General features: G+C 38.6%; 1 protein-coding gene across 5 annotated transcripts in view; it reads left to right on the top strand.

Annotated features, from left to right (window-relative positions):
- RBM20 (RNA binding motif protein 20) overlaps positions 1 to 25620 on the top strand; it is a 415808-nt gene that overhangs the window by 259440 nt on the left and 130748 nt on the right. For all 5 annotated transcript variants that reach the window (XM_053692751.1, XM_053692749.1, XM_053692750.1 and 2 more), the window contains exons 6-7: positions 299 to 442; positions 19316 to 19447. In XM_053692751.1, the coding sequence (XP_053548726.1) occupies positions 299 to 442; positions 19316 to 19447 (276 nt within the window). The remainder of the gene's footprint in view (positions 1 to 298; positions 443 to 19315; positions 19448 to 25620) is intronic.

The following is a 25620-nucleotide window of genomic DNA, read 5'->3' as shown; positions in this document are numbered from 1 at the left end:
AGCCTATATTTTTAAGAAAAAAAAATAAGTATAGCCTGTAGACATTTGTATTTAGATATTCATATACTTGATGACTGGATACAAACACATTGTAAACTCTCTTTTAGAAAGAAAGATAATGTCCTTATAGTGATTTTTGTAATATAATATATAATGCAATCTACTTTATAATGTACATATTGTAACAACGGCTGCTGTTACATTATCCAGATCTACATTATATGTAGAGATAGATCTATAGATAGATTATTAGCTATGTGTAAAAAGTCATTTTTAAAAAAAATGTATACCTCTTTAGATCTCTCAGAAAAAATCTGCGATTGGTCGAGTGGTTCATATCTGTAATCTTCCTGAAGGAAGCTGCAATGAGAATGATGTTGTAAACCTCGGGCTTCCTTTTGGAAAAGTCACAAACTATATCCTTATGAAATCCACTAACCAGGTAAGTTGATACTTTTCAATGCTATTTTTAAATTATGTTATTAAGTAATGCTTACAAGTTATATAGCCAAACATTAATTAGATTATAAGATTATAAATTATAATTAGAAATAAGAAATAAAAATGTTTCCTAAGGAACTTCTTGTTTAGCAGGCAGTGGTGTAGAAGTCCACTGATGACCTCATCTAGTTTTAAAGCACTTTTTTATTTCCTAGGTGGATGGGGAATATAGTCAATCAGATGTCATACTCAGCCACATGACATGTAAGCAGGATGTATTCTCGTACTCTGCTTTATTTGCTGGAGCTTGGGTCTCAGGTGGTGTCCTATTGGTCATGTTGCATAAATGGGATACACATCAGATACCAACGCAAGGGGAGGACCCCTTACCCCTTTATCATTCTTCCTATTGTCTTTTTGTATACATTATCCTGATGTTATGCACAGTACAATAAATTAATACTTTATAAATAAATAATGAAGATAATAATACCAGTAACAGTTTTAATAAAAAAGCTCCTGAGATATAATTAACACTCCCCAAATGATTAAACGTATTAAGTCTTCGAAAGTGCATTAGAATTTTGACCTTCAGTTCACTGGGTAAAAATGTATACTTGCCAAAATCCTCAAAAGTTAAAAGATACTCCTGAGATTCGGAGTGTTCATTTCTCTCTGTTTATGTCTTGTTTTCTTTTTAATTAACCAGAGATCATGTAAATTCTGCCTAGGAATGCCCAAATTTCAGTTAAATTGCCTAAATATGTTTCCATGCAACCCAGACTAGATGGAAACCTACGGAAGTGCCCTTTTTTCTTTAAGCTCCGTGATTCATTCTTAAAAAGTTTACAAGTCTATCTTTCCTGTTAATCATCACATGTAAAACATAATTTATGTAAGAACTTACCTGATAAATTAATTTCTTTCATAGTGGCAAGAGTCCACGAGCTAGTGACGTATGGGATATACATTCCTACCAGGAGGGGGCAAAGTTTCCCAAACCTCAAAATGCCTATAAATACACCTCCCACCTCACTCATACCTTAGTTTAACGTGTAGCCAAGAAGTGAGGTGTAAAAGAAGGAGTAAAAAGCATCACAAAAAATAGGGTGGGTCTCATGAACTCTTGCCACTATGAAAGAAATGCATTTATCAGGTAAGTTCTTACATAATATATGTGTTTTTTCATATAAGTGGCAAGAGTCCATGAGCTAGTGACGTATGTGATATAATACCCAAGATGTGGAAAACCACAAGTCACTAGAGAGGGAGGGATAAAATAGCATCAGTTAAATCTGCTGATAAATTACAGTAAATCCAAAATAAATATGTTTTCTTAATTTTTTTTTTCAAAAAAACTCAAATCAAAAAGGCATTAGAAGCAAACTGAGACAACTGCCTGAAGAACCTTTCAACCAAAGGCTGCTTCCGAGGAAGCAAACACATCAGAATGGTAACATTTAGTAAAAGTATGCAAAGAAGACCAAGTTGCTGCTTTGCAAATTTGATCAATTGAAGCTTCATTCTTAGAAGCCCAAGAAGTGGCAACTGATCTAGTAGAATGAGCTGTAATTCTCTGAGTCGGAGACAGCCCCGCCTCCAAATAAGCTTTGTGAATCAAAAGTTTCAACCAAGATTCCAAAGAAATGTCAGAGGCTTTCTGACCTTTAAAAGGTTGGGTTGGAGTATCTCTATTCTATAATAAGACCCATACTCTGCCTCCTTAATAAATACAAATTATCCCAAAATTAATTTGTAAATAACAGCTACTTCAAAAAACAAAAAGGATTATGCAGTTACTGCTGGAATGGGTAAAGAATGAATTAAACAACAAAAGTAAAAAAATTTCAACACTTTCTGACCTTTCCTGGAACCAGAAAAAATAACAAATAGACTAGAAGTCTTTCTGAAATCTTTAGTAGCCTCAACATAATATTTCAAAGCTCTTACCACATCCAAAGAATGTAGAGACCTTTCAGGAGTATTCTTAGGATTAGGACACAAGGAAGGAACAACAATTTCCCTATTGATGTTAGAATTCACAACTTTAGGTAAAAATTTAAATGAAGTGCACAAAACAGCTTTATCTTTATGGAAAATCAGATAAGGAGACTCACATTAAAGAGCAGATAATTCGGAAACTCTTTTAGCAAAAGTGATAGCCAAAAGAAATAACACTTTCTAAGAATGTAGTTTAATATCCAAAGAATGTATAGACTCAAAGTGCTAATTACTGAGTCAGAGAAACCTCTATGACTAAGCACTAAGCGTTCAATTTCAATGCCTTCAAATTTAGAGAATTGAGATCCTGATGGAAAAACAGCCCTTGAGGCAGAAGGTCTGACCTTAAAGGAAGTGGCGAAGGCTGGCAACTGGACATCCGGACAAGCTCCGCATACTAAAACCTGTGAGGCCATGCTGGTGCTATCAGAAACACATGAGATTGTTCCATTATGATCTTGGCGATCACCCTCGGAAGAAGAACCAGAGGCGGAAAAATATAAGCAGGTTGGTAAAACCAAGGAACTAAGGCATCCATCATCTCCGCCTGAAGATCCCTAGACCTGGAAAGGTATCTGGGAAGCTTCTTGTTTAGACGAGAGGCCATCAGATCTATTTCTGGAAGACCCCACATCTGTACAAGATGGAAAAAAAAACCGGGTTGGAGAGACCATTCTCACGGATGTAAAGTATGACGGCTGAGATAATCTGTTTCCCAATTGTCTACACCTGGGATATGAATCACAGATATTTGACAAGAGTTGAATTCCGCCCAAGAAAGTAGCTGAGATACTTCTTTCATTGCTGAAGGTCTGCGAGTCCCTCCTTGATGATTTACATATGCCACTTTTGTGATATTGTCTGTTTGAAAACTAATGTAAAGTTGTCTCTTCAATAGAGGCCATGCCTGAAGAGCTCTGAAAATAGCACAGAGTTCTAAAATATTGATTGGTAACCTTGCCTCTTAAAGTTTCCAAACCCCTTGTGCTGTCAGAGACCCCCAGACAGCTCCCCAACCTGTAAGACTTGCATCTGTTGTGATCACAGTCCAGGTGGGATGAACAAATAAGGCCCCTTGAATAATAAGGTGATGGTCCAAGTATATCAGTTGTGATATCTGAGTATAATCCCTGCACCATTGGTGCAACATGCAAAGCTGTAGAGGCCTCATATGAAAATGAGCAAAGGGGATCGGGTCGGATGCTGCAGTCATGAGACCTAAAACTTGCATGCACATAACCACTGAAGGGAATGCTAGAGACTGAGGGTTTAGACAAGCTAAAACTAAATTCATTCGTCTCTTGTCTGTCAGAGAAAGAGTCATGGACACTGAATCTATCTGGAAAAAAAGGTGACCCTTGTCTGAGGAATCAAGAAAATCTTTTGTAAATTGATCCTCCAACCATGTCTTTGAAGAAACCACACTAGTTGTTTTGTGTGAGATTTTGCTAAATGAAAAGATTGAGCTAGTACCAATATATCATCCAAATAAGGAAACACTGCAATACCCTGCTCTCTGATTACAGATAGAAGGGTACCGAGAACTTTTGAAAAGATTCTCAAAGCTGTTGCTAGGCCAAACGGAAGAGTGACAAATTGGTAATGCTTGTCTAAGAGAATCTCAGAAACCGATAGTGGTCTGGATGAATCGGAATATGAAGATAAGCGTCCTGTAAGTCTATTGTGGATATGAAATGACCTTGCTGAACAAAAGGCAGAATAGTTCTTATAGTCACCATCTTGAAAGTTGGGACGCATACAAAACGATTTAGAAATTTTAGATCCAGAATTGATCAGAACGAACCTTCGTTCTTTAGGACAATAAATATATTTGAATAAAAACCCAAACCCTGTTCCTGCAGAGGAACTGGGGCAATCACCCCTGAAAGCTCCAGGTCTGAAACACATTTCCGAAAAACCTGAGCCTTCACAGGGTTTGTTGGAACATGAGAAAGAAAGAATCTTCCCATGGGAGCTCTTATTCTCAAACCTATTCAATACCCCATATAAACAATATTCTGAATCCACTGGTTTTGAACAGAGACTGCCCAAATGTGTTGAAATAATTTCAATCTGCCCCCAACCAGTTGAACTGGTTTGAGGGCCGCACCTTCATGCAGTCTTAGGGGCTAAATTAGGTTTTTTGAAAGGCTTGGATTTATTCCAATTCGGAGATGGTCTCCAATTAGAGCCAGAGGCCTTAGGGGAAGGAGAGGTTTTTTGTTCTCTATTCTGACAAAAGGAACGAAAACGATTGGGAGCTTTGAATTTACCCTTAGATTTATTATCTTGGGGTAGAAAAACTCCCTTTCCCCCGGTGATAGTGGAGATAATAGAATCCAATTGAGAACCAAATAAATTACTACCCTGAAATGATAAAGATATTAATCTAGATTTAGACACCATATCAGCATTCCAAGATTTAAGCCATAAAGCTCTTCAAGTAAGAATAGCTAAGGACATCGATTTAATATCAATCTTAATGACATCAAATATAGCATTACAAATAAAATGATTAGCATGTTAAAATAAAAGAACAATGCTAGACAATTCAGGATCTATCAACTGTTGAGCCAAATTGTCCAACCAAAAAGTTGATGCAGCTGCAACATCAACCATAGAAATGGCAGGTCTAAGAATATAGCCAGTATGTAAATATGCTTTTCTAAGATAAGATTCAATCTTCCTATCTAAAGGATCTTAAAAGAAGTACTATATTCCATAGTAATAGTAGTACGTTTGGCCAAAGTAGAAATAGCCCCATCAACCTTAGGGGCTTTTCCCCAAAACTCTAAATTAGCCACCGGTAAAGGATATAACTTTTTAAACCTAGAAGGGTTAAAAGAAGTACCAAGTTTAGACCATTCCTTAGTAATCATATGAGAGATAGCATCTGGAATAGGAAAACTTCAGGAGTAAACTCAGACGTTTTAAAAACAGACAACATAAGAACACAGAAGCGCCACATGGCCCAATTTTGTTGGATGCAAATGAAGGTATTAGGTTAAGAAGATACACTCACATTAGGTGAGGCATCCCTGATGGGGCAGAAGGAGCAGTCTGGTGTCAATAACAGTCACCCAGAAGACTATACTCCAGTGGATGTTTAATACTCTGCAGAAGATGATACAGAACACAAAAAGGTGCCTATATAGCCTAGTATTGTCTATATAGGCAGGGGATGTATAATAAAGGTAAGTATTACACTCACATTTAGTAGAGCACCTCCCTTGGTGCAGTCAGAGCGAGCTGAGATCAATATAGTCACCCAGTAGACTTATATACAGTCTGGAACTCCCAATAATCCAAAGGTGAGGTATAGGTCAAAGAACAGGTAATAATAATGATCCGGCAGCAAGTGGTAAATATATATATATATCCTTTGTATTAAGCCTGATGAAACAGCCATAAGTGGCTGAGAAACGCGTTGCTATTATATTTTAACATTTTATTAAAGCAAGTTTTTTATATATATTTACCACTTGGTGCCGGATCATTATTATTACCTGTTCTTTGACCTATACCTCATCTTTGGATTATTGGGAGTTCCAGACTGCCGGATATAAGTCTACTGGGTGAATACATTGATCCCAGCTCGCTCTGACTGCACCAAGGGAGATGCTCTACTAAATGTGAGTGTTATACTTATCTTTATTATACATTCCCTGCCTATATAGACAATACTAGGCCATAAAGGCAACTTTTTGTGTTCTGTATCATCTTCTGCAGAGTATTGGACATCCACCGGAGTACAGTCTTCTGGTTGACTGTTATTGACCCCAGACCGCTCCTTCTGCACCATCAGGGGTGCCTCACCTAATGTGAGTGTATCTACTTAACCTAATATCTTCATTTGCATCCAACAATATAGGGCCATGTGGCGCTTCTGTGTTCTTATGTTATCTGCAGATTACTGATCCTGGATCATGGCCTAGATCCTCTACAGATAGCTGGCTTGACCTCTATCACCATTTATCCACTGTGGACATTATCATGCAATAATGAAACTTTTTTCTCTTTTGATACCAATAACTATTTACTAATAACAATTATTTCATAGATAACACCTTTGTTTATCTCTCTAGATAGGGATTTATATTATTTACGTTATCTGCCAAGGATTATCATATTTTATTCTGCTTATTATATTTGATCACATATATATGCACTTATATTCATTCTCCATGCTCATTTGTGTGTACATATATTATTAATTTATATCATAGTTGGTATAGCTTCATTAGTTTGATTGCCTCCAATCTGACTAGATCTGCATACCAGGTCCTGCGTGGCCACGCAGGCGCTATCAAAATCACCAATGCTCTCTCCTGCTTGATCTTGGCAATCAGTCGAGGGAGCAGAGGAAACGGTGGAAACACATAAGCCAGGTTGAAAGACCATGGCGCTGCTAAAGCATCTATCAGCGTCGCCTTGGGATCCCTGGACCTGGATCCGTAACAAGGAAGCTTGGCGTTCTGGCGAGACGCCATTAGATCCAGTTCTGGTTTGCCCCAACGATTAATCAATTGTGCAAACACCTCCGGATGGAGTTCCCACTCCCCCGGATGAAAAGTCTGACGACTTAGAAAATCCGCCTCCCAGTTCTCTACACCTGGGATATGGATAGCTGATAGGTGGCAAGAGTGAATCTCTGCCCAGCGAATTATCTTTGAGACTTCTAACATCGCTAGGGAACTCCTTGTTCCCCCTTGATGGTTGATGTAAGCCATGTTAAAATAAAAGAACAATGCTAGACAATTCAGGATCTATCAACTGTTGAGCCAAATTGTCCAACCAAAAAGTTGATGCAGCTGCAACATCAACCATAGAAATGGCAGGTCTAAGAATATAGCCAGTATGTAAATATGCTTTTCTAAGATAAGATTCAATCTTCCTATCTAAAGGATCTTAAAAGAAGTACTATATTCCATAGTAATAGTAGTACGTTTGGCCAAAGTAGAAATAGCCCCATCAACCTTAGGGGCTTTTCCCCAAAACTCTAAATTAGCCACCGGTAAAGGATATAACTTTTTAAACCTAGAAGGGTTAAAAGAAGTACCAAGTTTAGACCATTCCTTAGTAATCATATGAGAGATAGCATCTGGAATAGGAAAACTTCAGGAGTAAACTCAGACGTTTTAAAAACAGACAACATAAGAACACAGAAGCGCCACATGGCCCAATTTTGTTGGATGCAAATGAAGGTATTAGGTTAAGAAGATACACTCACATTAGGTGAGGCATCCCTGATGGGGCAGAAGGAGCAGTCTGGGGTCAATAACAGTCACCCAGAAGACTATACTCCAGTGGATGTTTAATACTCTGCAGAAGATGATACAGAACACAAAAAGGTGCCTATATAGCCTAGTATTGTCTATATAGGCAGGGGATGTATAATAAAGGTAAGTATTACACTCACATTTAGTAGAGCACCTCCCTTGGTGCAGTCAGAGCGAGCTGAGATCAATATAGTCACCCAGTAGACTTAAATACAGTCTGGAACTCCCAATAATCCAAAGGTGAGGTATAGGTCAAAGAACAGGTAATAATAATGATCCGGCAGCAAGTGGTAAATATATATATATATCCTTTGTATTAAGCCTGATGAAACAGCCATAAGTGGCTGAGAAACGCGTTGCTATTATATTTTAACATTTTATTAAAGCAAGTTTTTTATATATATTTACCACTTGGTGCCGGATCATTATTATTACCTGTTCTTTGACCTATACCTCATCTTTGGATTATTGGGAGTTCCAGACTGCCGGATATAAGTCTACTGGGTGAATACATTGATCCCAGCTCGCTCTGACTGCACCAAGGGAGATGCTCTACTAAATGTGAGTGTTATACTTATCTTTATTATACATTCCCTGCCTATATAGACAATACTAGGCCATAAAGGCAACTTTTTGTGTTCTGTATCATCTTCTGCAGAGTATTGGACATCCACCGGAGTACAGTCTTCTGGTTGACTGTTATTGACCCCAGACCGCTCCTTCTGCACCATCAGGGGTGCCTCACCTAATGTGAGTGTATCTACTTAACCTAATATCTTCATTTGCATCCAACAATATAGGGCCTTGTGGCGCTTCTGTGTTCTTATGTTATCTGCAGATTACTGATCCTGGATCATGGCCTAGATCCTCTACAGATAGCTGGCTTGACCTCTATCACCATTTATCCACTGTGGACATTATCATGCAATAATGAAACTTTTTTCTCTTTTGATACCAATAACTATTTACTAATAACAATTATTTCATAGATAACACCTTTGTTTATCTCTCTAGATAGGGATTTATATTATTTACGTTATCTGCCAAGGATTATCATATTTTATTCTGCTTATTATATTTGATCACATATATATGCACTTATATTCATTCTCCATGCTCATTTGTGTGTACATATATTATTAATTTATATCATAGTTGGTATAGCTTCATTAGTTTGATTGCCTCCAATCTGACTAGATCTGCATACCAGGTCCTGCGTGGCCACGCAGGCGCTATCAAAATCACCAATGCTCTCTCCTGCTTGATCTTGGCAATCAGTCGAGGGAGCAGAGGAAACGGTGGAAACACATAAGCCAGGTTGAAAGACCATGGCGCTGCTAAAGCATCTATCAGCGTCGCCTTGGGATCCCTGGACCTGGATCCGTAACAAGGAAGCTTGGCGTTCTGGCGAGACGCCATTAGATCCAGTTCTGGTTTGCCCCAACGATTAATCAATTGTGCAAACACCTCCGGATGGAGTTCCCACTCCCCCGGATGAAAAGTCTGACGACTTAGAAAATCCGCCTCCCAGTTCTCTACACCTGGGATATGGATAGCTGATAGGTGGCAAGAGTGAATCTCTGCCCAGCGAATTATCTTTGAGACTTCTAACATCGCTAGGGAACTCCTTGTTCCCCCTTGATGGTTGATGTAAGCCATAGTCGTGATGTTGTCCGACTGAAATCTGATGAACCTCATTGTCGCTAGCTGAGGCCAAGCCTGAAGAGCATTGAATATCGCTCTCAGTTCCAGAATATTTATTGGAAGGAGTGTCTCCTCCTGAGTCCACGATCCCTGAGCATTCAGGGAGTTCCAGACTGCACCCCAACATAGAAGGCTGGCATCTGTTGTTACAATTGTCCAATCTGGCCTGCGAAAGGTCATACCTTTGGACAGATGGACCCGAGATAGCCACCAGAGAAGAGAATCCCTGGTCTCTTGATCCAGATTTAGTAGAGGGGACAAATCTGTGTAATCCCCGTTCCACTGACTGAGCATGCATAGTTGCAGTGGTCTGAGATGTAAGCGTGCAAACGGCACTATGTCCATTGCCGCTACCATTAAGCCGATTACTTCCATACACTGAGCCACCGAAGGGCACGGAATGGAATGAAGAACACGGCAGGAATTTAGAAGCTTTGATAACCTGGACTCCGTCAGGTAAATTTTCATTTCTACAGAATCTATCAGAGTCCCTAGGAAGGAAACTCTTGTGAGTGGGGATAGAGAACTCTTTTCCTCGTTCACTTTCCACCCATGCGATCTCAGAAATGCCAGTACTACGTCCGTATGAGACTTGGCAATTTGGAAGTTTGACGCCTGTATCAGAATGTCGTCTAAATAAGGGGCCACTGCTATGCCCCGCGGCCTTAGGACTGCCAGAAGCGACCCTAGAACCTTCGTAAAGATTCTTGGGGCTGTAGCTAATCCAAAGGGAAGAGCTACAAATTGGTAATGCCTGTCTAGAAAGGCAAACCTGAGAAACCGATGATGATCTTTGTGTATCGGAATGTGAAGATAAACATCCTTTAGATCCACTGTAGTCATATATTGACCCTCCTGGATCATAGGTAGGATGGTACGAATAGTTTCCATCTTGAATTTGTTTAAGATCTTTAGATCCAAAATTGGTCTTAAGGTTCCCTCTTTTTTGGGAACCACAAACAGATTTGAGTAAAAACCCTGTCCCTGTTCCTCCTTTGGAACTGGATGGATCACTCCCATAACTAGGAGGTCTCGTACACAGTGTAAGAATGCCTCTCTCCTTATCTGGTTTGCAGATAATTGTGAAAGGTGAAATCTCCCTTTTGAGGGGGGGGGGGGCTTTGAAGTCCAGAAGATATCCCTGGGATATAATATTCAACGCCCAGGGATCCTGAACATCTCTTGCCCACGCCTGGGCGAAGAGTGAAAGTCTGCCCCCTACTAGAGCCGTTACCGGATAGGGGGCCGTTCCTTCATGCTGTCTTAGAGGCAGCAGCAGGCTTTTTGGCCTGCTTACCTTTGTTCCAGGTCTGGTTTGGCCTCCAGACCGTCTTGGACTGAGCAAAAGTTCCCTCTTGTTTTGCATTAGAGGAAGTTGATGCCGCACCTGCCTTGAAATTTCGAAAGGCATGAAAATTAGACTGTTTGGCCCTTGATTTGGACCTGTCCTGAGGAAGGGCATGACCTTTTCCTCCAGTGATATCAGCAATAATCTCCTTCAAACCAGGCCCGAATAGGGTCTGCCCCTAGAAGGGAATGTTAAGCAGCTTAGATTTTGAAGTCACGTGAGCTGACCATGATTTAAGCCATAGCGCCCTGCGCGCCTGTATAGCAAAACCAGAATTCTTAGCCGTTAGTTTAGTCAAATGAACAATGGCATCAGAAACAAAAGAATTGGCTAGCTTAAGTGCTCTAAGTTTGCCAAGTATGTCATCCAATGGAGTCGCTACCTGTAAAGCCTCTTCCAAAGACTCAAACCAGAACGCCGCAGCAGCAGTGACAGGAGCAATGCATGCAAGGGGCTGTAGGATAAAACCTTGTTGAATAAACATTTTCTTAAGGTAACCTTCTAATTTTTTATCCATTGGATCTGAAAAAGCACAACTGTCCTCAACAGGGATAGTAGTACGCTTTGCTAAAGTAGAAACTGCTCCCTCCACCTTAGGGACTGTCTGCCATAAGTCCTGTGTGGTGGCGTCTATAGGAAACATTTTTCTAAAAATAGGAGGGGGAGAGAAAGGCACACCTGGTCTATCCCATTCCTTAGTAATAATTTCTGTAAACCTTTTAGGTATTGGAAAAACATCAGTACACACCGGCACTGCATAGTATTTATCCAGTCTACACAATTTCTCTGGCACTGCAATTGTATCACAGTCATTCAGAGCAGCTAAAACCTCCCTGAGCAATACGCGGAGGTGTTCAAGCTTAAATTTAAATGTAGAAATATCAGAATCAGGTATCTTTCCTGAGTCAGAAATATCACCCACAGACTGAAGCTCTCCTTCCTCAGCTTCTGCATATTGTGAGGCAGTATCAGACATGGTTCTTAAAGCGTCAGTATGCTCTGCATTTCGTCTAACCCCAGAGCTATCTTGCTTACCTCTAAATTCAGGTAGTCTGGCTAATACCGCTGACAATGTATTATCCATGACTGCCGCCATGTCTTGTAAAGTAATCGCTATGGGCGCCCTAGATGTACTTGGCGCCATTTGAGCGTGAGTCCCTTGAGCGGGAGTCAAAGGATCTGACACGTGGGGAGAGTTAGTCGGCATAACTTCCCCCTCGTCAGATTCCTCTGGTGATAAATTTTTTAAAGACAGAATATGATCTTTATTGCTTAAAGTGAAATCAGTACATTTGGTACACATTCTAAGAGGGGGTTCCACCATGGCTTTTAAACATAATGAACAAGGAGTTTCCTCTATGTCAGACATGTTTGTACAGACTAGCAATGAGACTAGCAAGCTTGGAAAACACTTTAAATCAAGTTAACAAGCAAATATAAAAAACGGTACTGTGCCTTTAAGAGAAACAAATTTTGTCAAAATTTGAAAAAAAGTGAAAAAAGGCAGTAAATCAAACAAAATTTTTACAGTGTATGTAATAAGCTAACAGAGCATTGCACCCACTTGCAAATGGATGATTAACCCCTTAGTTCAAAAAACGGATAAAAAAAAACGATATAGACATTTTTTTAACAGTCACAACAAACTGCCACAGCTCTGCTGTGGCCCTACCTTCCCCAATAAACGATTTTGGGCCCTTTAGAGATGCCCTGTAGCATTCAGGGGACTTCTGAGGAAAACTGGATGTCTCAGTCTGTAATTTTAACTGCGCAAAAAAGCGCTAAAATAGGCCCCTCCCACTCATACTACAACAGTGGAAAGCCTCAGGAAACTGTTACTAGGCAAAAATAAAGCCAGCCATGTGGAAAAAACTAGGCCCCAATAAAGTTTTATCACCAAAGCATATATAAAAACGATTAAACATGCCAGCAAACGTTTTCTATTGCATTTTTATAAGGGTATTACCCCTGAGAGTAAGCATGATACCAGTTGCTATTAAATCACTGTATTCAGGCTTAACTTACATTAATCCGGTTTCAGCAGCATTTTCTAGCATTTCCAATTCTAGAAAAAAATTGTAACTGCACATACCTCATAGCAGAGTAAACTGCACGCCAATTCTCCCGCTGAAGTTACCTCTCTCCTCAGACATATGTGAGAACAGCAATGGATCTTAGTTACAACCTGCTAAGATCATAGAAAACTCAGGCAGATTCTTCTTCTATTTACTGCCTGAGATAAAATAGTACAACTCCGGTACCATTTAAAAATAACAAACTTTTGATTGAAGAAAAAAAACTAACTATTTTTCACCACTCTCTCTTACTACCTCCATGCTTGTTGAGAGTTGCAAGAGAATGACTGGATATGGCAGTTAGGGGAGGAGCTATATAACAGCTCTGCTGTGGGTGTCCTCTTGCAACTTCCTGATGGGAATGAGAATATCCCACAAGTAATGGATGTTCCGTGGACTGGATACACCTTACAAGAGAAATAACATTAAAACAAAATATCCAATTTCCTCAAATAGCAGTTTCAGGAATGGGAAAAAACGCTTATGATAAAATTTTTAAACAAAGGTAAAATCAAAAACAAGCAACCTAGCCCCCTAAGATTAAATGAGAGCAGAGAGCAAAAAGAGGGAGAGAATTATATAACAAATTTAAGGCGCCAAAACGGCATAAATGCAGAGTAAAAAACTTTTGACGCCAAAGGTAAATGACAGAACTCGTGTCATAACAGGAGTGAATTTGCCCCCAAAATACCTTGCAACAAGAAAGAAATGACGTGACTCGCGTCCCGGCAGACATGACTTTGCGCCAAAAATATCGCAATAAAAAGTAACATTCTGCGTTATCGCAAGCCTAAGCCCGCAAAATTATTTGAAAAAAAACAGACTTCAAGTTATAATTAACTGGAACCCCAGGTAAGGCTGAAAACTCCCATAAACATAATTCCCAAGCTGAAACTGTTTAGACTGCAAAGGGAAATACACAGACCTGACTCATGGCAAATATTTACAATATACATTTAAAACTTTATAAGAAAAAGTGCCAAACATAGCTGAGAGTGTCTTAAAAAATAATATATACTTACCAGAAGACACCCATCCACATATAGCAAACCAGTACTGAAACTTATCAGCAGAGGTAATGGTAGAGCAGTATAATGTTGATCTGTAATCTCTGCGACCGATTACAGAGAGCCTTAGAATAGATTTCCCATAGGTGAAAACATGGTATCGTTAGGCAATACTCCCTTCACATCCCTAGGACAAACACTGTACTTTGAAAGGAACTGGGCCTCAATATGCTTAGAAGCGCCTATCACAGAAGAAAATCAAGCACACACTTGCTTCACCACCTCCACAAGGAGGCAAAGTTTGTAAAACTAAGTTATGAGTGAGTTGGGATGTGTATTTATAGGCATTTTGAGGTTTGGGAAACTTTGCCCCCTCCTGATAGGAATATATATCCCATACGTCACTAGCTCATGGACTCTTGCCACTTACACAAAAGAAATGTGGTTTAACAGCTGCGACTCAGGTGTAGGACCCTCTCAACTCCAGTTCTCAAGTAACGGGGGCCAGATTTTCATGATATTTTAACTAGATCACAGGTGAAATAATCAGCTGATGCTTGAGAGCAGGTTAATGACCATGGTTACTGATCAGCTGATTATTTCACCTGTGCTCTAGCTCAGATATTATGAAAACCTGGCATGTTTGGTACTTGAGGACTGGAGTTGAAAAACACTGTTTTATATTTTTCCATTATTATAGTCTCATAATATGTAAGTGCTTTATAAATAGATAATATTTGTGAAGTTATAAAAATATTGAATCTTCACCATAGATCATTAAAGTTTTGAAATGGATTAAGCGTTAAGCTTTTGCTGGTTATAATAAATCTTTATGTGTCATTTTGAGGCTGCAAAAGCCTATTTTGGAACCACAAGTCATTTGCAGGTTTTCCTGTTTGAGATGTTTGCTTTGTGTGTGTGGTGCAGAATGAATGTTATATTGTGTATGTGGCAAATGAGGAATTGTTCATACAAAATAAACAGTTTTCTGCATTTGAAACATAAATATACATGAAATAAACTTGTGCAAAACACATTTCCTTGTTTGTTTTTACCTGAAGTATTAGTGACTTCAGGGTAAAAGGAAAAAAAAACCAACAATGATGTGATTTGCTGAGCACAACTGAGTGATCGTGTCTGTGTTTTTGCTGTTATTAAATGATCTGCTGAGCACAACTGAGTGATCTTGTCTGTGTTTTTGCTGTTATTAAATGATCTGCTGAGCACAACTGAGTGATCTTGTCTGTGTTTTTGCTGTTATTAAATGATCTGCTGAGCACAACTGAGTGATCTTGTCTGTGTTTTGCTGTTATTAAATGATCTGCTGAGCACAACTGAGTGATCTTGTCTGTGTTTTTGCTGTTATTAAAGGATCTGCTGAGCACAACTGAGTGATCTTGTCTGTGTTTTTGCTGTTATTAAAGGATCTGCTGAGCACAACTTAGTGATCTTGTCTGTGTTTTGCTGTTATTAAATGATCTGCTGAGCACAACTGAGTGATCTTGTCTGTGTTTTTGCTGTTATTAAAGGATTTGCTGAGCACAACTGAGTGATCTTGTCTGTGTTTTTGCTGTTATTAAATGATCTGCTGAGCACAACTGAGTGATCTTGTCTGTGTTTTGCTGTTATTAAAGGATCTACTGAGCACAACTGAGTGATCTTGTCTGTGTTTTTGCTGTTATTAAAGGATCTGCTGAGCACAACTGAGTGATCTTGTCTGTGTTTTTGCTGTTATTAAAGGATCTGCTGAGCACAACTGAGTGATCTTGTCTGTGTTTTGCTGTTATTAAATGATCTGCTGAGCACAACTGAGTGATCTTGTCTGTGTTTTTGCTGTTATTAAAGGATTTGCTGAGCACAACTGAGTGATCTTGTCTGTGTTTTTGCTGTTATTAAATGATCTGCTGAGCACAACTGAGTGATCTTGTCTGTGTTTTGCTGTTATTAAAGGATCTACTGAGCACAACTGAGTGATCTTGTCTGTGTTTTTGCTGTTATTAAAGGATCTACTGAGCAGAGTGATTGTGTCTGTGTTTTTGCTGTTATTAAAGGATCTGCTGAGCACAACTGAGTGATCTTGTCTGTGTTTTTGCTGTTATTAAAGGATCTGCTGAGCACAACTGAGTGATCTTGTCTGTGTTTTTGCTGTTATTAAAGGATCTGCTGAGCACAACTGAGTGATCTTGTCTGTGTTTTTGCTGTTATTAAAGGATCTGCTGAGCACAACTGAGTGATCTTGTCTGTGTTTTTGCTGTTATTAAAGGATCTGCTGAGCACAACTGAGTGATCTTGTCTGTGTTTTGCTGTTATTAAATGATCTGCTGAGCACAACTGAGTGATCTTGTCTGTGTTTTTGCTGTTATTAAAGGATTTGCTGAGCACAACTGAGTGATCTTGTCTGTGTTTTTGCTGTTATTAAATGATCTGCTGAGCACAACTGAGTGATCTTGTCTGTGTTTTGCTGTTATTAAAGGATCTACTGAGCACAACTGAGTGATCTTGTCTGTGTTTTTGCTGTTATTAAAGGATCTATTGAGCAGAGTGATTGTGTCTGTGTTTTTGCTGTTATTAAAGGATCTGCTGAGCACAACTGAGTGATCTTGTCTGTGTTTTTGCTGTTATTAAAGGATCTGCTGAGCACAACTGAGTGATCTTGTCTGTGTTTTTGCTGTTATTAAAGGATCTGCTGAGCACAACTGAGTGATCTTGTCTGTGTTTTTGCTGTTATTAAAGGATCTGCTGAGCACAACTGAGTGATCTTGTCTGTGTTTTTGCTGTTATTAAAGGATCTGCTGAGCACAACTGAGTGATCTTGTCTGTGTTTTTGCTGTTATTAAAGGATCTGCTGAGCACAACTGAGTGATCTTGTCTGTGTTTTTGCTGTTATTAAAGGATCTGCTGAGCACAACTGAGTGATCTTGTCTGTGTTTTTGCTGTTATTAAAGGATCTGCTGAGCACAACTGAGTGATCTTGTCTGTGTTTTTGCTGTTATTAAAGGATCTGCTGAGCACAACTGAGTGATCTTGTCTGTGTTTTTGCTGTTATTAAAGGATCTGCTGAGCACAACTGAGTGATCTTGTCTGTGTTTTTGCTGTTATTAAAGGATCTGCTGAGCACAACTGAGTGATCTTGTCTGTGTTTTGCTGTTATTAAAGGATCTGCTGAGCACAACTGAGTGATCTTGTCTGTGTTTTGCTGTTATTAAAGGATCTGCTGAGCACAACTGAGTGATCTTGTCTGTGTTTTTGCTGTTATTAAATGATCTGCTGAGCACAACTGAGTGATCTTGTCTGTGTTTTTGCTGTTATTAAATGATCTGCTGAGCACAACTGAGTGATCTTGTCTGTGTTTTGCTGTTATTAAATGATCTGCTGAGCACAACTGAGTGATCTTGTCTGTGTTTTTGCTGTTATTAAAGGATTTGCTGAGCACAACTGAGTGATCTTGTCTGTGTTTTTGCTGTTATTAAATGATCTGCTGAGCACAACTGAGTGATCTTGTCTGTGTTTTGCTGTTATTAAAGGATCTACTGAGCACAACTGAGTGATCTTGTCTGTGTTTTTGCTGTTATTAAAGGATCTACTGAGCAGAGTGATTGTGTCTGTGTTGTTGCTGTTATTAAAGGATCTGCTGAGCACAACTGAGTGATCTTGTCTGTGTTTTTGCTGTTATTAAAGGATCTGCTGAGCACAACTGAGTGATCTTGTCTGTGTTTTTGCTGTTATTAAAGGATCTGCTGAGCACAACTGAGTGATCTTGTCTGTGTTTTTGCTGTTATTAAAGGATCTGCTGAGCACAACTGAGTGATCTTGTCTGTGTTTTTGCTGTTATTAAAGGATCTGCTGAGCACAACTGAGTGATCTTGTCTGTGTTTTTGCTGTTATTAAAGGATCTGCTGAGCACAACTGAGTGATCTTGTCTGTGTTTTTGCTGTTATTAAAGGATCTGCTGAGCACAACTGAGTGATCTTGTCTGTGTTTTTGCTGTTATTAAAGGATCTGCTGAGCACAACTGAGTGATCTTGTCTGTGTTTTTGCTGTTATTAAAGGATCTGCTGAGCACAACTGAGTGATCTTGTCTGTGTTTTTGCTGTTATTAAAGGATCTGCTGAGCACAACTGAGTGATCTTGTCTGTGTTTTTGCTGTTATTAAAGGATCTGCTGAGCACAACTGAGTGATCTTGTCTGTGTTTTTGCTGTTATTAAAGGATCTGCTGAGCACAACTGAGTGATCTTGTCTGTGTTTTTGCTGTTATTAAAGGATCTGCTGAGCACAACTGAGTGATCTTGTCTGTGTTTTTGCTGTTATTAAAGGATCTGCTGAGCACAACTGAGTGATCTTGTCTGTGTTTTTGCTGTTATTAAAGGATCTGCTGAGCACAACTGAGTGATCTTGTCTGTGTTTTTGCTGTTATTAAAGGATCTGCTGAGCACAACTGAGTGATCTTGTCTGTGTTTTTGCTGTTATTAAAGGATCTGCTGAGCACAACTGAGTGATCTTGTCTGTGTTTTTGCTGTTATTAAAGGATCTGCTGAGCACAACTGAGTGATCTTGTCTGTGTTTTTGCTGTTATTAAAGGATCTGCTGAGCACAACTGAGTGATCTTGTCTGTGTTTTTGCTGTTATTAAAGGATCTGCTGAGCACAACTGAGTGATCTTGTCTGTGTTTTTGCTGTTATTAAAGGATCTGCTGAGCACAACTGAGTGATCTTGTCTGTGTTTTTGCTGTTATTAAAGGATCTGCTGAGCACAACTGAGTGATCTTGTCTGTGTTTTTGCTGTTATTAAAGGATTTGCAGAGCACAACTGAGTGATCTTGTCTGTGTTTTTGCTGTTATTAAAGGATCTGTTGAGCACAACTGAGTGATCTTGTCTGTGTTTTGCTGTTATTAAAGGATCTACTGAGCACAACTGAGTGATCTTGTCTGTGTTTTTGCTGTTATTAAAGGATCTACTGAGCACAACTGAGTGATCTTGTCTGTGTTTTTGCTGTTATTAAAGGATCTGCTGAGCACAACTGAGTGATCTTGTCTGTGTTTTTGCTGTTATTAAAGGAATAGTCTAGTCAAAATTAAGCTTACACGATTCAGATAGAGCAGACAATTTTAAGCAACTTTCTAATTTACTGTATCTTTATTTGAATGTAAGCTTATGAGCCAGCCCATTTATGTTACAGCACCTAGGTAGCGCTTGCTGATTGGTGGCTACATTTAGACACCAATCAGAAAGTGCTACCCAGGTGCTGAATAAAAAATGGGTCAGCTCCTATGCTTACATTTTGCTTTTTAAAAAAAAAAGATACCAAGAGAATGAAGAAAAATTAATAATAGGAGTAAATTAGAAAGTTGCTTAAATTTGCATACTCTATCTGAAAGTTTAATTTTGACTAGACTACACCTTTAAGATTGTAGTTATATTTGTATCTATTTATTTTTAATACAAACCTTTTCTCTTGTCAGGCATTTTTGGAAATGGCGTATACAGAGGCAGCTGAGGCCATGGTGAAATTCTACCAGGAAAAGCCAGCAATGATAAATGATGAAAAGTTACTTATACGAATGTCAAAACGTTACAAAGAGCTGCAACTGAAAGTAAGTTAAAATAGTGATATTCAGTTTCAGATAATCGTAAAAGACCACTGGTCTATATTCACTAATGATTCACAGGACTCTACTGGGGACTATTTTCTATCTCCCTATGTTAAGTTTAAGAGCAGATTCAGTTTAATGAATATGTGCCTTAGGAATGCTTACTGACTACAAGCCATTGTTATAGTAGTAAGTAAGGATCTAGTTAACACAATTGTGTTTATATTATTATATGTAATATAGGAACATGTTTACAGTCTGGCTGTCTAAACTAAGGTTCTGGGTCACAGTGTGAGTCACTGTTTTTATCTGGGTCCCCACTGCCATTCTGCCTCTCCTTATATGCAATGCAGAGAGTGTTCATCAGCTCTGCAAATGGCAATTCTAAGTCCACACTTCTTATCAAATATCTGTGTTTCTGGGTCTGTAGGTATGTGCTGATCTATCTACCTATCTAAAAGAATTGCTCATTGGTTTCTTTGTTTGGGGTATATGCTTTGGTTGTATTAGAAAATGTTTAAAAAAAATAGGCACTGTTGCTCTGAAAAAGAACATTCGAGTGTGGATTGTCATACAAAAAGTTGGATATGTCTGGTTTATTGTTTTGATCATTTTAATATTTTGTTCTGGAAAATGGTCAATATTACGAGTTTAATTACTGCCTTCACTCTTTTTTTTTATATATGAGACATATATATGTTTTGGGCTATGAAGAATATTATGTTTTATAGAGGCACATTTCAATTGCATATAAACATATTTATAAATATATATATTAGTGGAAAAGGATGCACTTCATATCACAAACTATCATCAGGCCCAGTGCTGTATAAACAGTCAATATCAAACAGCAGAGATAAGCACTCAGTGGACTTAAGCGTTAAAACTTAGCATTTAATATCCACCAAGTAAAAGTGAGCATATTTTTTCAGAACCTGACTGGTCCCTTTGTCAAATGCAATACATCAAAAATAGCAGCTAACAAACATACATACATTGCCCCTTTATATACAAACCAGAACCTTAACACAGTGTCTTGCCATGAACGCCATGGGGCATATTTATCAAAGCGTCAACTGAAAATACGCTTGAATCCCGCGTTGTATTTGTCGCAAGATTGATCCGCCGTAGTTATCAAAATTGCAAATGTTGAAATTTGTGAAGTAATATATGCTCCTGCGATCTCAATCCGACACAGATTGATGCTTGCATCATTACAGATGTTTTGAATTTAGATTTGACTCTATTTGACCCTTTTCCAAATTTATAAAACATTTAACAGGTACGCTCGCGTCTATTCCGACGCAGCGTACCTAGTTTTCAATCTGCCACCCTTGAGGCCATGGATGCCATAGAAAGCACAGAAAGCTTATGTTCGATGCTGCAAGAAAATGAAGTATAATACATAATAAAAATAAATTAGAAACTATTAAAATTCTATACCCTTTCTAAATCAAAAAATATTATTGCTCCACATTTGGTGCACTGGTAGATAGAGGGATAAAAATGAAAAATACATTACTACTTATGGATTATGTTACAAATTTGTCTCTCATTACAAAGCAAGGGGACAATATTATTTCTCCAAAGTTGTTGAAAAGGTTTGCTCCAAACTTGTTGCACTAATAGATATAGAGATAAAAATGAAATAAATACACAACATAATATAGCTAACTTTCTTTTTCTTTTTTGTGGATTATCTATGTGCACCATGTTTAAGTCATGTAATACAAGTCCCACTCTCCACTTTGCACCAATTTTGACGCAACACTTTTCGCACCAATTATGACAGAAGCTCCTAAACAACCCACACACTAGTGAATTTTTCAACCACTTTTGATCAGAATATGCATATTCACATGATTTATGACATCAGCCAATCTGATTCAAATATACATTTTAAACTATCACTAACGAATCAAATTGCTCGATACTTGTATCATTGATCACTCACCAGAACTTGTAAGTGCCATTTGTTACATTGTATATTATATTTTGAAAGTATGTGTATGTGAAATAAGTATTAAAGATAAACATTGATGCTGACATTAGGACACACAATGTAATATTTTAGACAATGATTTTAAAATTCGAATTGATGTTTGATTCAATATAATCTTAAGCTCATAGCTCAAAGGGATAGCCCACATAACATTAAACTGTCATGATTCAGATACAGCAGAAATTAAAATCACCTTTTTACTGTCATGCTATTTTCAGTGTATTTCTTTCTTCTCTTGAATTTATTTTTCAATAAGAAATGTCATCTTATATGACAGCCCATTTTATAACACCTGTGTATGGGTGGTTTTTAAAACTAGATTGCAATCAGGAGGGGTTACACAGGTACATAGAGAAAACTGGCCCAGCTCTTAAAAAATCAATTGATTGCAAATAAATACATACTGTATGATACCCTGATATAAATAAACACAGAGATATGACAGACAACATTGTTTAGAACAAAAAAAGGAACTTAGAGACATGTAAATATGTTTGCAATAGATTTCTGACATAACATACACACACACATATATTTGTTCGACTGTTCTGAGGCAGTGGACAGAAATCAACCCGATCAAATATGGGGCGCAAATCTGCAGGGGGCGGCATTGATAAATGCTGACAGCGTATGCTGTCGGCATTTATCGATGTGCGGTGGACATGATATGCTACATCGTATCATGTCCGCTCGCACATTGATAAATATGTCCCCATGTCAAACCAATTGGACGATTTAAGAATTGTTATCAGACTAGCAGAATCTTTTAAATATGCAAACATATTTTTAACTGTAGATTGTAGGTAGTGATCTACAAAGATAGCTATCTATACTATAATCGCATTTGTAACGCGTCCGTTGTCGTCGCCAGTTGCGCACGCATCCTCAAAGGAATCTTGGCTGCACGAGGCAGCCAAAAGAATGGATGCATTGCAAAAATAGCAGGGTGGTGAAAGAATCCGCTGGATCCAGTTGGATTCCGAAAATGGCAGGGTGGTGAAAGAATCACTTTGGTGGATTCTTTTACCACCCTGCCATTTTCAGAATCCACCTGGATGGAGCGTAGGCAAACCCGAATCCTTAAAAAAAAAACGCAACCGCCTGCATGAAATAACTAAAAAACACGTAACCGCCCGCAAGAAATAAAAATGAAAAAACATAACCGCCTGCACGAAGTATAACAAAAAAACAACTATTAACCCCTAATCCGCAAATAACACAATTAAAATATTAACCCCTAAACCGCCAACCTCTCACATCGCAATAAAACTATTTAACCTATTAACTCTTAAACCGCCAACCCCACATCACAATAAATCTAATTAACATATTAACCCCTAAACCGCCAAACCCCCACAGCACAATAACCTTAATCAACCTATTAACCCCTAAACTGCCAAACCCCCACACATCAATAACCCTAATATATTAACCCCTATAACACCAACCCCCCCACAACTCAAACATAACACTGCCTAAATTAACTCCAATTACTACTAAATTACAATTTAAATTTAAAAAAAACTAACATTAAATTACAAAAAATAAAAAAGTCCAACATTACACCCCTTTATCTAAACTACCAAGGGCCTTTTGTAGGGCATTGCCGTAAGTTAAACAGCTCTTTTACCTCTAAAAAGTATTAATTTCCCCCTAACAGTAAACCCCCCCCACCCACCTAACCCCCCCAAAATAAAAAAACTTAACACTAAAAATCTAAACTATCCATACATATGGTATGGACATTACCCTTTAAAGGGCAATCAGCTTTTTTTCAAGCCCAAAAAACCCTAATCTAAAAAAAAACACCCCCCCCCCAAAAATGAAAATAAAAAAACCTAAACCTAAGCCCCAAATTGGTACTTACTGTTCCTGAAGTCCGGTGGAGAAGGTCTTCTTCCAGACGGATCCATCATCTTTTATCTTCATCCGGAGTGAAGGCGGCGCTGCAGTGTGGGGCTGTGTTCCCGATGCCTTGATCCTCAACGGCGGCGGTCCTCGGCGGCTCCTCTTCATGCGATTGTCCGTCGCTCACTGAAGATGGAATGCAAGGTTCCCCATATTTATTGGGGTACCTTGCATTCCTATTGGCTGAAAATTTGAAATCAGCCAATAGGCTGAGAGCTACTGAAATCTTATTGGCCGATTTGAACAGCCAATAGGATTTCAGTAGCTCTAATCCTATTGGCTGATTTCAAAATTTCAACCAATAGGAATGCAAGGTACCCCAAATTGATTGCGGTACCTTGCATTCAATCTTCAGTCTACGACGGACATCGGATGAAGAGGAGCCTCCATGCCACCGAGGACCGCCGCCGTTGAGGACAGCCACTAAGGATCCAGGCATCGGGAACACAGCTATGTGCCTCCGCTCCGCGCCGCCTTCACTCCGGAGGAAGATAGAAGATGATGGATCCGTCTGGAAGAAGACCTCCGCCGGACTTCAGAAACAGTGAGTACCTATTTGGGGCTTAGGTTTAGGCTTTTTTAATTTAATTTTTGGGGTGTTTTTTTTTAGATTAGGGGATTTGTGGGCTTGAAAAAGAGCTGATTGCCCTTTTAAGGGCGATGCCCATACAAATGCCCCTTTAGGGGCAATGGATAGTTTAGTTTTTTTAGTGTTAGGTTTTTATATTTTGGGGGGTTTGGTGGGTAGGGTGGTTTTACGGTTAGGGGGGACTTAGTATTTTTTAGAGTTAAAAGAGCTGTTTAACTTAGGACAATGCCCTGCAAAAGGCCATTTTAAAGGCTATTCAGTTTAGTATTAGATTAGGGGGTGTTTTAATTTTGGAAGGGAATTTTTATAGGGGTATTAGTTTAGGTTTACATTTTTTTATTTTGGATAACTTTGTTTATTTTTTTCCGTAATTTTACTTTTTTTATTTTTTGTAACTTTAGCTTGGGGGTTTGTATTTTTTTAAACATAGACTGCCCTCTGGACAGGCTTATCGCCTAGTATTGGATAAAACAAAATCATGGGCAGAAACAATGGGTCTGCCCGGAGGGTTAACTAAGGTTTTGTGTACTTTTGGAAGTAAATAGAACATAGGTATCTTAGGGTGGATTGTGGTAAAAAAAGTAAATTCTGAATCAATAAGGTGGCCAGCTTCAAAAGCAGATCTCAAGAATCGATCAATGATATCCTTAAATTTACTTGTTATGTTATGTTATAAAACAACATCGCCGTGGTGGTGATGTTGATAAACTCCTATTACAGAATGAATCACGCTGGATGTATCGGTTAAATACACTAGCACCCTATGGTCTCAATGAAAAGATCGATTTTTCAAGTTTCTTGTAATATGTACAAATTTAATGTGCAACCCTTACTGAGGTTCCCAAACCTTATCCTGTCTTTATATTTTGCAAGGTGAAAAATAGCAAGTGTATTTGTGCTTTTTTATGTCTAGGTTGGATTTGTAACAATGTGCTTCAACAGGTCTTTATAATGTTGCCATTTTAAAAAATATTCCTTTTTGAGCTATTAACATGCAAATTATATATGCACAGTTTACTGAGATAACTTCTATTGTTATTGTGTATGTATTGAAGGTAACTTTCCTTTTAAAGATCATATTGCTGATAGTTCCTTTAAAGGGACACTGAACCCAATTTCTCCAACATAGGTGTGTCCGGTCCACGGCGTCATCCTTACTTGTGGGATATTCTCTTCCCCAACAGGAAATGGCAAAGAGCCCAGCAAAGCTGGTCACATGATCCCTCCTAGGCTCCGCCTACCCCAGTCATTCTCTTTGCCGTTGTACAGGCAACATCTCCACGGAGATGGCTTAGAGTTTTTTAGTGTTTAACTGTAGTTTTTATTATTCAATCAAGAGTTTGTTATTTTAAAATAGTGCTGGTATGTACTATTTACTCTGAAACAGAAAAGAGATGAAGATTTCTGTTTGTAAGAGGAAAATGATTTTAGCAACCGTTACTAAAATCCATGGCTGTTCCACACAGGACTGTTGAGAGGAATTAACTTCAGTTGGGGGAACAGTGAGCAGTCTTTTGCTGCTTGAGGTATGACACATTCTAACAAGACGATGTAATGCTGGAAGCTGTCATTTTCCCTATGGGATCCGGTAAGCCATGTTTATTCAGAAAGTAAATAAGGGCTTCACAAGGGCTTATTAAGACTGTAGACTTTTTCTGGGCTAAATCGATTCATATA

This window comes from Bombina bombina, chromosome 9 (assembly GCF_027579735.1).
Source record: "Bombina bombina isolate aBomBom1 chromosome 9, aBomBom1.pri, whole genome shotgun sequence".
Taxonomy (NCBI): Eukaryota; Metazoa; Chordata; class Amphibia; order Anura; family Bombinatoridae; genus Bombina; species Bombina bombina.
The sequence above is the reverse complement of the archived record's forward strand: the minus strand, read 5'-3'. Positions and strand labels throughout refer to the sequence as shown.